Source organism: Schistocerca gregaria, chromosome 8, assembly GCF_023897955.1.
Source record: "Schistocerca gregaria isolate iqSchGreg1 chromosome 8, iqSchGreg1.2, whole genome shotgun sequence".
NCBI lineage: Eukaryota > Metazoa > Arthropoda > Insecta > Orthoptera > Acrididae > Schistocerca > Schistocerca gregaria.
In genome coordinates this window covers 209,638,239-209,652,164 of record NC_064927.1, presented here as the reverse complement: position 1 = coordinate 209,652,164, position 13,926 = coordinate 209,638,239, and the positions used below count along the sequence as shown (strand labels likewise).

Below are 13,926 nucleotides of genomic sequence, written 5' to 3'. Positions count from 1 at the left end.
TTGTGGTGCGGCAATGGCTGCAGATGGGGAGTCAAAACACTGGTATGTTTCCTGGTTAATCAGTGTAACTACTGCCTCTTACCCACCTGGAATTTAGTTGTAATATCATTGATACCCAATCAGGAATTTATTAGGCACTTGGTGGGTTTTGCCAAGATGGAAGTTAAAGCAAACACCAATGCATGGTCAGGTTCTGCCATCAAAAGTACATTGGCAAACACTGTGGCATCAGCACCTAGTGCTGTTTTCCTGGTCTAGCACACTGCTGTCAAACGCCCATGCTGTAACTGGTGTAGCATTTGTCGAAAAACCATGGGCAATGGTAATGCTTGTGACATGCCAAACAGTCTGGACAAGACTTAAGCATCAATGGGGTTTAACCCAACACTAAGTGAAAACTTTTCTTAAAATCTATGTTGGGATGCCCAACTAGGTTGTAAAAACTTTTCTTAAAATCTATGTTGGGATGCCCAACTAGGTTGTAACCCTGAGTGTCATCCAGAGAACTAGGTTGTTGACATGTGATGAAGAGCTGAACTATTTACTGAGAATCTGGAAATACATTTTGTGCCACTTCTGATATATCAGACATTTTGGCAATATTTTTTATCATGCTCAGCTCAGGGTTGGAAGATTCCAAAGCTATAGTCTGGACGTCGTTCTCTGCTGGTAATCTGACAACTACGAGCTTCAAACAAGAGTGTCTTATTTTCAGTTATCTGTATAGTTACTAGTTTATTTTTGTAATTTCTTGCTGGTTTGAGAGCTTACTAGGCACAACCTTTTATTTTAATAACAGTGTAGCATAGAGTACCGCCATTGTTATCTAGCCAGGTTTTGATCCCTGTATCGTACAGAGTTTTTGTTTGCTTCGGTTAGAACAGCTCAGTGTTGGTTAGACCATAAGAGAGAGGGCACCGCGAGTTCCTGCTGCTAATAAGGCGAGTACACCGTTCGTTTATTACATATTTTTACGGGCTTCAAACAGGAGTGATTCACAAATGAATGTGTTGTTGTTGTGGTCTTCAGTCCTGAGACTGGTTTGATGCAGCTCTCCATGCTACTCTGTCCTGTGCAAGCTTCTTCATCTCCCAGTACCTACTGCAACCTACATCCTTCTGAATCTGCTTAGTGTATCCATCACTTGGTCTCCCTCTATGATTTTACCCTCCACACTGCCCTCCAATGCTAAATTTGTGATCCCTTGATGCCTCAAAACATGTCCTACCAACCGATCCCCTCTTCTAGTCAAGTTGTGCCACAAACTTCTCTTCTCCCCAATCCTATTCAATACCTCCTCATTAGTTACATGATCTATCCACCTTATCTTCAGAATTCTTCTGTAGCACCACATTTCGAAAGCTTCTATTCTCTTCTTGTCCAAACTAGTTATCGTCCATGTTTCACTTCCATACATGGCTACACTCCATACAAATACTTTCAGAAACGACTTCCTGATACATAAATCTATAATCGATGTTAACAAATTTCTCTTCTTCAGAAACGCTTTCCATGCCACTGCCAGTCTACATTTTATATCCTCTCTACTTCGACAATCATCAGTTATTTTGCTCCCCAAATAGCAAAACTCCTTTACTACTTTAAGTGTCTCATTTCCTAATCTAATTCCCTCAGCATCACCCGAGTTAACTAGACTACATTCCACTATCCTCGTTTTGCTTTTGTTGATGTTCATCTTATACCCTCCTTTCAAGACACTGTCCATTTCGTTCAACTGCTCTTCCAAGTCCTTTGCTGTCTCTGGCAGAATTACAATGTCATCGGCGAACCTCAAAGTTTTTACTTCTTCTCCATGAATTTTAATACCTGCTCCGAATTTTTCTTTTGTTTCCTTTATTGCTTGCTCAATATAAAGATTGAATAACATCGGGGAGAGGCTACAACCCTGTCTCACTCCTTTCCCAACCACTGCTTCCCTTTCATGCCCCTCAACTCTTATGACTGCCATCTGGTTTCTGTACAAATTGTAAATAGCCTTTCGCTCCCTGTATTTTACCCCTGCCACCTTCAGAATTTGAAAGAGAGTATTCCAGTCAACATTGTCAAAAGCTTTCTCCAAGTCTACAAATGCTAGAAACGTAGGTTTGCCTTTTCTTAATCTTTCTTCTGAGATAAGTCGTAAGGTCAGTATTGCCTCACGTGTTCCAACATTTCTACGGAATCCAAACTGATCCTCCCCAAGGTCCGCATCTACCAGTTTTTCCATTCGTCACAAATGAATAGGAACTGTAATTGCTATGTTCAGATGTGAGCTGAGTTGTTGACGCTTAGCTCAAAGTTCCAGGCTGTGGTGGCTTCCGTCACACAGCTTGAGGCATCACTGTGGGGTGTCAGATGCAGGAATGAGAGGGACATCAAGCATGTCCGATGTGTCCCCTGGATGGTCCACTGCTGTTGCCACCCCAGATACTGCCTGCACTGAGGTTGATCCCCTACCCGTGGTCGAGTGGGAGATCATTCCAAAGTCTGGCAGGTAGCGAAAGACTTCCCAAGAGGCCAATCATAGGGCCTCCCCAGTTCATTTGACAAATAGGTTTCAGGTGTTATCTGTGGCTGACGAAGTCTCTGAGTCAGATGCCGTCATCTACCCTGTTCCAGAGGACGTCTCTGAGCCGGATGCCATCATCCACCCTGTTCCAGAGGAAGCTTCTTGGCCCACAAGGTCTGGGTATTCACAGAGGGCGGGTTTGCTGGTAGTTGGGAGCGCCAACATCAGGTGCATAATGGGACCCATTAGGTACATGGCTGCCAAGGAGGGGAAGGAAGCCAGTGTGCACTCTGTGTGCATACCGGAGGGAGTCATTCCGGATGTCGGAACGGTGCTTCTGGATGCCATGAAGACTACAGGGTGCAGACAACTGCATGTGTTGGCCCATGACGGTACCAATGACATGTGCCACTTTGGATTGGAGGAGATTCTTTCTGGCCGGTTAGCGGAAATGGTAAAGACTGCCAGTCTTGCTTGCAAAATTAAGGTGGAGTTCACAATCTGTAGCATCGTTGACAGAACCGTCTGTGATCCTTTGGTGCAGAGCTGAGTGGAGGGTCTGAATCAGAGGCTCAGGCAGTTCTGTGACCGTGTAGGCTGCAGATTCCTTGACTTGCGCCATCAGGTGGTGGGTTTCCAGGTTCTGTATAAGAGGTCAGGAGTCCACTACACACAGGATGGAGCTACCAGGTTATCGGGCACTATGTGGAAGGGACTTAGCTGTTTTTAGGTTAGAGGGTCTCAGGAAACCCACAGAAAGGGCATCCATCTAAAAGGGGGCAGTTAAACACAGTAAGGTAGCTGTAGAAACGATCGGTATTGTAGTAGTAAATTGTTGTAGCTGTGTTGGGAAAGTACCAGTGCTCCAAAAAGCACTACAGCTCACATAGTTATAGGTTTGGAAAGATGGCTAAAGCCAAAAATAAGTTCAAGTGATTTTTTCAAACGACCTAACAGTGTTCAGAAAGGATAGATTAAACAGAACACTTGCCCGCAGATTCAAAGGTTCCGAGTTCACGTCTCGGTCCAGCACACAGTTTCAACCTGCCAGGAAGTTTCAAATCAGCACACACTCCACTGTAGAGTGAAAATCTCATTCTACATTAAATACAGTTGGCAATGGAGTGTTTAATGTTACAAGTAGTTTACCTTGTAGTGAAATTGAAGTAGATAGTTCCTGCAAAATAGTATGGGTAGAGTCTCACTTCCACCCTCGGTATTCTGAAAAAATTATACATTTAAAGCCGGTGGCAGGAATAAAACATCATCCGAACTTGTACTGAATGCTTTCTCAGAAAATTATTTTGAACAATTAGTTCATGAGCTCACTCAAAGTGTAAATGATTGTGAAAGTGTACTTGACTTCTTAGCAACAAATAATCATGCACACATAGGGAGTATCATGATGAATACAGGGATTAGTGACCACAAGGCAGTTGCTGCTAGGCTGAATACCATAACACCCACAACCATCAAAAAGAAATGCAAAGTACATCTATTTTAAAAAATCTGATAAAAATGTTATTAACACCTTTTTCAGAGACAGTCCCCACTCCTTCCGATCTGATCATGTAAGCGAAGAAAAGACGTGGAATGATTTCAAAGAGATAGTATCGATGGAAATTGAGAGATATATACCACATAAATTAATAAGTGATGGTACTGATCCCCTGTGGTACACAAAATGGGTCAGATCGCTGTTGCAGAAGCAATGAAAAAAGCATGCCAAATTTAAAAGAATGCAAAATTCCGAAGAGTGATAAAGTTTTGCATATGTTCAAAATATAGCTCTTACTACAATGCAATATGCTTTTAATACTTTCCACAACTCTGTTACTTAGCAGAATGAAACGGTTCAAAAGCTGCGTCCATGCACAGACCCTGAGGCTTTAGAATTTACTGTACTGTCGCAGTATGAGTTCAATGGCATAAATACTCACTTAGCAAACTGCAACAGTACAGTAAATTCTAGTGCCTCAGGGTCTGTGCATGGACGCAGCTTTTGAACCGTTTCATACTGCTAAGTAACAGAGTGTTCTGGATTACAGAATCTGATATGTTTCCCACCTTTCAGCACAGCATAAATATACACAGGTAGTTTTCCCATAGCCCTAGAGCGTCATCAAACACTGCAAATGATGGGGATGGGAGTGAAATTTGCACCACAGGTGGTCGAGTGGCAGGTGCCCTGGTTCGGATCAGCTCTACATTCTACCGGATCTCCTCCTGCTGTAGTTTTGTTGCAACAGCATCTGTTCCTGCTGTTGTTACTGCAGCACTATTTGATTCTGACAAAGCTACATAAAGTTTTGAATCATTGTTACGAGCTATTTTGCATGTGATAATCAACCCTGTCATCACTTTTGTAACACACTACCTAGGTTGGGAATGCCACTAGACAGTTTCAGAGATAACCAGTAAGTGGCCGAAAAGAACCGAGTGGACTACAGTAAATCAAACACAAATTTGAAAGGACATATGGAGAGTAATTCAGAAATGAAGCCACAAACAGTCAACAGTGTACAAACAAACCTGAATGGCAAACTGACAAAAATAACCAAGGAACTGTCATGGGGTGTGAATAGCAACATCAGCAACTGGAAAGTTTTAGATACATTAAGACCACGGGCAGAGAAATGCGCACTCAGTTTCATCACTGCTTTAGTCATCAGAGGGTCTTGCCAAATCACGTTGTATTCAGATGCCCATGGTTCAGCCATGAAACTGTACAACTCTGAATAGCCAGCACTTGTGCATTCTTCTCAACATCAGTGACCAAATCTAGCACCAGTACTAACTCAACAATTGGTGCACAGACTGCAGATGACGCTGACCACAAATCAATGTAATGTATTGTGTATAAATAGGTAAGGAGATCCACTATTAGTTGGTTCTGAGCACTATGCGACTTAACTTCTGAGGTCATCAGTCACCTAGAACTTAGAACTAATTAAACCTAACAAACCTAAGGACATCACATACATCCACGCCCGAGGCAGGATTCGAACCTGCAATCATAGCGGTCGCTCAGCTCCAGACTGTAGCACATAGAACCACACGGCCATTCCGGCCGGCACTATTAGTTGATTATCCTATTGAGGATATATTATTGGGAACAGTAACTACTGTAAAATACCTCAGAGTAACCATTCAGAGAAACCTAAGGTGGAATGACTGCATAAAACAAATAGAAAATAAGAGAAATTGGATGTCACGGGAAGCTTTACCAACCGTCTTCCTTCACACATTCCATTTATGAATGGAACAGAAAAGGGGGGAAATAACAGTGGTACCAGAAGCTCCCCCAACCACATGCCTAAGGTAACTTTCAGAGTACAGCTGTAGATGTAGATACATGAGTATTAAGCCCTGAATGACACCATGCAAAGTTTCCTTGATGAATTTCATATACTCACTTGTAAAGCAGCCATAATCATAGGGCGGGACCCACTACTTCCCTGGGACCAATTGGCGGTGCAGTGGTGGTTGGGGGACTCACTCTGCATTTAAAGCATTCTTATTCTTACATCACCAACTGAGTGATACAAAGGGCAATGAGCTAACAAGGAGGAAGAATTCCACTCATGATATACCCACCCACCCACACTTCACACACCCCAAATATCCTGCAGATTGTTTTCAGATTGCATTATTATGTTTGCTGGATATAACTGGACACACGTGGAACGAACATGTCATGCATGTGTACAAAATCAAGAAGCTCCAGTCTAGGGTTTCGCCCTATGGCCTATGTCACATCACCTAGGGCAGACGGTAAGGTGAACCATTTCAGGGAACAATGTGACTGTTGAGGGAACCTGTGCTCTTAAATTTTCCTTATGTGGCACAGATGTCTACAAAAACAAAATATGTCATCATCAGTGTCCTTGCGACTATTTTCACAATCGACAAATCTCCTCACATTATTATTAAATACAATGGTCCCAGCTTAGCTATTCTACATTTCATCTGTTTTGATAACAAAATGGAATCACATACCATATCACTCATACCCATGACACTCACTCCTATTTCAAAATAGTAGACACTGAGCTGCATTTCTCTGAACTTTTTCAGTGTCTGCTGTCTATCCTGTCTGGTAAAGATTCAATACCATGCAGACATATTCCCAAAGAGAACAGATAATCATAGTATAGGCAGCCTTTTTAGGAGATATGTTGCATCTTCTAAGTGTTCTGCCAAAATAACTCAGTCTTTATTTCGCCTTACCCACCTCATTTTCTACATAATGGTTTCAATTTAAGTTGTTCATAATTGTAACCTGAGATATTTATCTGAATAACAACCTTTAAATTTGTTTGATTAATTATATAACCAAAATATAACGTCACCCCCCCCCCTTTTTCTGGGATAGGGGGCTGTACTCATGTGCATGTGGAGGACCTCATATTTCTTACTGTTCAGGGTTAGCATTTTTTTATTGGTCAAGATCAATAGCTATAAGGGGCATTCAATAAAAAACACATCATGGATTTTTTTTTTTCCTTAGCAAATTTTGGATAAGAAATTCTGAATTTGCTGTGGGACATCATGGAATATTCCAGCTTCGGTCCCTATAGTTTCATGAAGTTCCAAAAGGTGTAGATGCCACACATGAGCTTCAAATTGGCATCTGCAATGGGGGGGGGGGGGGGTGTCCCAAGCAGAGAGTTGCATTGAGATTCTTTTGACAGGAAACCATAGCATCACAGATATTTATAGGTGCTTGCATAAGGTCTACTGAGACTTGGCAGTAAACAAAAGAATGGTGAGTCACTGGGTGAGGTGTCTATCATCATCACAAGGAGATCAAGCAAACCTGTCCGATCTCCCACGTGATGGCAGGCTGTACATAGCTGTGACTCCTACAGCGCTACCTTCACAAAACTGAAGAAATGACTTCGCTGTATTCATCACCATAAAAATGTAAATGATCTTCCTCTCCTCCATGAGAATGCGAGGCCTCAGACATGTCTGTGCACCTGAGAGATGCTCACAAAACTTTATTGTACTTTACTTCCTCATCTACTCTACACTCCACATCTCGCATCTTCATACTTCCATCTGTTTGGCCCAATGAAGGTTGTACTCCATGTGAAGCAGTGTGCTGATGGTTGGGAGGTTATCAATGCAGCAAGACATTGGCTCCAATGTCGACCAGTAGAATGACAGCATGCAGTCATACAAGCCCTCCCAGTAAGGTGGGGTAAGGCCGTCACACAGAACAGACCTTATGTTGAAAAATAGGCTTATGTAGCCAAAAAAAGATTAACATGGTGCACTGGAATTCTGAATAAAACCAACCAGCTTTAAGAAAAAATGTGTTCCATTACTTATTAAACACCCCTCATACTTTTAGCACTATACAGATATCTTGTCCAAATCATTTTGCAATTTGTTTTGATCTTCTGATGACTTTAATAGATGGCAAACAAAAGCTTCATCTACAAACAATCTAAAGAGGACTGCTCAGATTGTCTCCTATAGCCAACATTAATAACAGCAGAGGGCCTATAATGCTTACTTGGGGAACATCAGGTATCACTTCTGTTTCTCTACATGACTTTTCATTCTTTCCACCTCTTATGTTTTTCTATTAAGTAAAATAACCACTTGTTTTTGAAAATTTTTATCTTTTTTCATTAATGTTTTCTTGGGGAATACCACACATCACTTCTGTTTCACTACATGACTTATCATTCTTTCCATCTGTCATGTTTTTCTACACCCAAAATAACCAATTTTTTCACTGAATTTCATCTTTTTTTCATTATGTTTACCTAGCAATATGTAGTGCCAACTTGAAAATCTCACGTTATTGTTCAGACCACATTTCACTGGAATTTATTGTTCAGGTTCTTATTTCAAGTGGTTTGATTCCATTTGTGTAAGCAATTTTCAGTAGGGACTGTTAAGTTACGATTAACTGAAGTTACATACAAAAGTACCATGAGTTAGTACTTATATTTGAGAATGAGAACTTATACTAACCCACTTGAAAGTTAAGCATCTCAGTTTTCCTGTATAGTATTTTATATTACTAAAAACTAATTGCCTCTCATAATAATTAAACTTGAAGCTCTCAAGCAGTCCCATTTTCCATCACAGATTTACATTAAAATCACTGTTAGATTAGAATTTTAACTACTTACTATTGCCACTTAAATTTTTCTGAATCATCGGACATACAGCATTGATTAATAATTTTATCCATTTTGCTTTTCAATATGGCACTCATTCATAAAAATGAGAGGAATCATAACACAGATGACATATAGTGTTGATATATTTTTATAAATTTGTATGCAGCAATATTTTCTGTGGGTCCAAACTTCTACTTATTCTATCAGGTCATCGTAATAAATGAGTGAACTTAGCAAGGAATAATATACAAGTTAACGTCAACTAAACATATGGTGTCATGTATATTTTTTAACACCACAGTCGACACTTGGGTGAACTTTAAGATTCAAGGCAACGAGGAAGAGGTGCTACCGAGGAGAGGCTATGAATTACAAGCCTGTAACATCACAGACAGATATGATACTTCACACGCACGCAAGATGATTAGAAGCTGCTTGTGGAGAAGAGTGTCAAAAGTCTTACGGAAACCTATCAATATGGAATCAACTTGAGAACACTGTTAACAGTACTCATTACTTCATGTGAAACTAAAAACCATTTCTATCTAAAAACAAAGATGATGTGACTTACCAAACAAAAGTGCTGGCAGGTCGATAGACACACAAACAGTACCGTGTATGTCTATCGACCAGCCAGCACTTTTGTTTGGTAAGTCACATCATCTTTGCTTTTAGATATATTTTCCCATGTGGAATGTTTCCCTCTATTATATAAAAACCATTTATGTTTCACAAGAACAATATATTCTGAATCTGTGCTGGTTATGTGTCAACAGGAACAAAGTATATGTTCCAGAATCATATTGCAAATCAGTTTCAATAAGATGGGTCTACAATTCAGCAGCTTGCTTCTATTTCTTTTCTGGTGTATTGATGTGATCTGTGCAAATTTCCAGTTTTCAGATATGGATCTTTCCTCCAGTGAGCTGTCGTATATTACTGCTCAAAATGAACCTACTTCATCAGTATATTCTGAAAGGATGACTTGCCTTTATTAAGTGACAAATTTCTTCACTACACAGCGGGTATCTATTAAAAAAATCTTTCTTGTTGGCAGCCATTTTTTATTCTAATTCTGGAATATTTATTGCATCTTATACAGTGAAGGAATTTATGAAAACTGTGTTACATAACTCTGCCCACAGGTAAAAAGAGTACATACAATTGCAGGTTTCTCCTTCACTAACTGTACACAAGTTTAGTTCACTCCACTCTCTGTGGAGACAGGTTGTTGTTCATTTTGGTCTATTTGGTCTGCAGCAGACACAATAACCACTAAATTTAAAAACTGAAAACATTAATCATTCATCCTTTTCCATTCACAACAAGTTTCTTGAGAATGCAGGGCCAGATAGATGCCCATTTGCTTGTTTTTCAGTAATATTAACATAAAATGTCGAAGTGGAGTGTTTAAAAAAATAAAGTGGCACAATACGCAAGAGGCAGAGTATCAGTAACATGCTTCAGTAGAGAATAATATGGTGTTAGTACCAATCAAGCCCAAGCAATAATGAGCATAACAATTAATCGAATGCTAGAAAAACTGCTAATGTCTGCTTACCAAGTGCAATACATCCCACTTGTTCCAAGGCTGATTATCATGGTCATAGCCATACCGTGCCTCCTCAAGGGCATATCGCACGATCAGACCATGTAAAGGAGTGTTGCCTAAGGAGTCTGGCTCATTAATCAGCTCCCGTAATCCATGATCCAGCAGCAGCTTACATGTTTGCAAGGTATCTTCTGCTGATTTACGTCCAATGAGGAACACAATATGTAAAACTGTCATCTGCTGCGTTGCTGTCCTCACTCGAGTCTCTGCGCCACAACTGTAACAGGAAACCCATTTTAACATCAGACTTGGAGAATACTGTTGTCACCCACACTGATTCATCCACTTGTCTAAAGTCTCATTTTTATATACACTGCGTGATAAAAAATATCTGGACATTTGACTGAAAATGATTTACAAGTTCGTGGCACCCTCCATCAGTAATGCTGCAATTCAGTATGGTGTTGGCCCACCCTTAGCCTTGATTACAGCTTCCACTCTTGCAGGCATACGTTCAATCAGGTGCTGGAAGATTTCTTGGGGAACAGCAGCCTGTGCTTCACGGAGTGCTGCACTGAGGAGAGATATTAATGTCGGTCGATGAGGCCTGGTACGAAGTTGGTGTTCCGAAAAGTTCCAAAAGTGTTCTATAGGATTCAGGTCAGTCCATTACAGAAACATTACTGTCGTGTAACCACTCTGCCACAGGCTGTGCATTATGAACAGGTGCTCGATCATGTTGAAAGATGCAATTGCCATCCCCAAATTGCTCTTCAACAATGGGAAGTAAGAACATCCTTAAAACATCAATGTAGACCTGTGCTGTGGTAGTGCCATGCAAAACGAGGGGTGCAAGCCCCCTCCATGAAAAAAAAATGGACACACGATAACCCCACCACTTATGAATTTTACTGTTGGCACTACACATGCTGGCAGATGACATACAACAGGCATTTGCCATACCCACACCCTGCCATCAGATCGCCACATTGTATACTGTGATTTGTCACTCCACACAACGTTTTTCCACTGTGCAACCATCCAATGTTTATGCTCCTTACACCAAGCAAGGTGTAATTTGGCATTTAGGGGTGTGATATGAGGTTTATGAGCAGCTGCTCACCCATGAAATCCAAGTTTTGTTACCTCCCGCCTAACTGTCATAGTACTTGCAGTGGATCCTGATGCAGTTTGGAATTCCTATGTGATGGTCTGGATGGATGCCTGCCTATGACACATTGCAACCCTCCTCAACTGTCGGCGGACTCTGTCAGTCAACAGACAAGGTCGGCCTGTATGCTTTTGTGCTGTGCGTGTCCTTTCGCCTTTCCACTTCACTATCACGTTGGAAACAGTGGACCTATAGGTGTTTAGTAGGAGTGTGGAGATTTCATATGACACAAGTGACACCCATCACCTGACCACGTTCGAAGTCCGTGAGTTCCGAGGAGTGCCCCATTCTACTCTCTCATGATGTTTAATGACTACTGAGATAGCTGATTTTAAGTACCTGGCAGTAGGTGGCAGCACAATCCGCCTGATATGAAAAAGTATGTTTTTGGGGGTGTCCAGATACTTCTGATTACATAGTGTAGATATCTTAATATTTTAACTTTCATATAAATATGGCATGAAGATAGACTACCCATCAACAACACTAATCAGGCACTGAACAGTAAACAGGTGCACACAAAGTAGTAAAGATGTGTGCTGAGTTGTCAAATGCTCAATGTTAGTCAAAGGGCGGGGAGCGATGGTGGGAGCAGAGCGTGGGGGCTGGGGATGGGGCGGGGACAGGGACAGTGGGTGGAGGAGGTGGCGGGGTTGGGGGAGTTGGAATGGGAGTGGCATTGATGTGGGGTGGAGGCAGGGGTGGGGCTAGCACTGGGGTGGGGGGTGGAGTCAGGGGTGGGGCTAGCACTGGGGTGGAGGGTAGAGGCAGGGGTGGGGGTTGGGGGTGGTATTGGAGGGAGGTAGAGACAGGGTGGGGGCTGGGGGTTGGGGTAGGAGGCAGAGGCATGGGGGTAGGGGTAGAGGGGTGGGCGAGTGTTGGGGCTAAGGTGTAGGGTGTAGGGGTGTAGTGCTGAAGGTAGGCAATTTTAGACCTATTTGTATGCCAGCAGTGTTTGCTAAAGTAACTGAAAAGGTCATGTATCTAAAAATAATTGATCATTTCATTCCACATAACTTGCTGTCAAATGTACATTTTGGTTTTAGAAATGGTTTAACAACTGAAAGTGCCATATTATCTTTTCTCTGTAAGGTACTGGACAGACGAAACGAAGGTTCCAAATGGTAGTCATCTTTTTGGATTTAATTAAAGTGTTTGGTAGTTTTATCACAAAATATTGCTATAGACGTTGGGCCATTATGGAATATAGGCAGTACCCAGCAATTGGTTCACCTTTTACTTCAAGAAGAGACAGCAAAAGGTCATTCTTCATGACTATGATATGGGGTCCAAGTGGGCATGGTTACATGGGAGAAGGAGGGAGGGAAGGGTCCCCCAAAGATCTCTGCTGGGGCCACTTCTTTTCCTTATTTATATACATGATATTCCTTCTATACTGAAGAGCCAAAGAAACTGCTACACCTGCTTAATATCACATAGAGCCCCCATGCGCAAGCACAAGTGCTGCAATAGGACGTGGCATGGACTCGACTAATGTCTGACGTAGTGCTGGAGGGAACTGACACCAGGAATCCTGCAGGGCTGTCTGTAAATCTGTAAGAGTACAAGGGGATGGGAACTTTTCTGAACAGTACGTTGCAAGGCATCCCAGATATGCTCAATAATGGACATGTCTGGGGAGTTTAGTGGCCAGCGGAAGTGTTTAAACTCAGAAGAGTGTTCATGGAGCCACACTGTAGCAATTCTGAATGTGTGGTGTGTTGCATTGTCCCACTGGAATTGCCCAAGTCTGTTAGCAAGCACAATATGCATGAATGGGTGCAGGTGATCACACAGGATACTTACGTATTTGTCATCTGTCAAAGTCGTATCTAGACATATAACGGGCCCCATATCACTCCAACTGCACCCCACACCATTATAGAGCGTCCAACAGCTTGACAGTCTGCTGCTAACGTTCAGGGTACATGGATTCAAGATGTTGTTTCTATACCCACACACATTCAAGCGTTCAATACAATTTGAAATGAGACGTATCCGACCAAGATACATATTTCCAGTCATTAACAGTCTAATATCAGCATTGAAAGGATAAGGTGAGGCATGAAGCTTTGTGTTGTGCAGTCATCAAGGGTATATGAGTCAGCCTTCGGCTCCGGAAGCCCATATCGATGATGTTTCTTTGAATGGTTCACATGCTAACATCTGCAGCAATTTGCGGAAAGGTTGCACTTCTGTCAAGTTGAACAATTCTCTTCAGTCGTTGTTGGTCCCATTCCTTCAGGATCTTTTTCCGGCCATAGTGATGTTGGAGATTTAGTGGTTTACCGGATACTTGATATTCACAATACACTCATGAAATAGTTGTATGGGAAAAGCCCCACTTTGTCGCTACCTTGGAGATGCTGTGTCCCTTCGCTTGTCTGTCAATTATAACATGACGTTCAAACTTGCTTAAATCTTGATAACCAGCCATTACGCAGCAGTAACCAATCTAACAAATGTGCCAAACCCTTGTTGTCTTATATAGCCATTGCCAACTGCAGTGCCATATTCTGCCGTTTACATAGTTCTGTAATTGTATATGCAT

At 41.7% G+C, this 13,926-nt stretch overlaps 1 protein-coding gene across 5 annotated transcripts in view; it reads right to left on the bottom strand.

Annotated features, from left to right (window-relative positions):
- Positions 1–13,926, bottom strand: part of LOC126284810 (ankyrin-1) — a 151,316-nt gene that overhangs the window by 52,770 nt on the left and 84,620 nt on the right. For all 5 annotated transcript variants that reach the window (XM_049984004.1, XM_049984006.1, XM_049984003.1 and 2 more), the window contains exon 6: positions 10,214–10,481. In XM_049984004.1, the coding sequence (XP_049839961.1) occupies positions 10,214–10,481 (268 nt within the window). The remainder of the gene's footprint in view (positions 1–10,213; positions 10,482–13,926) is intronic.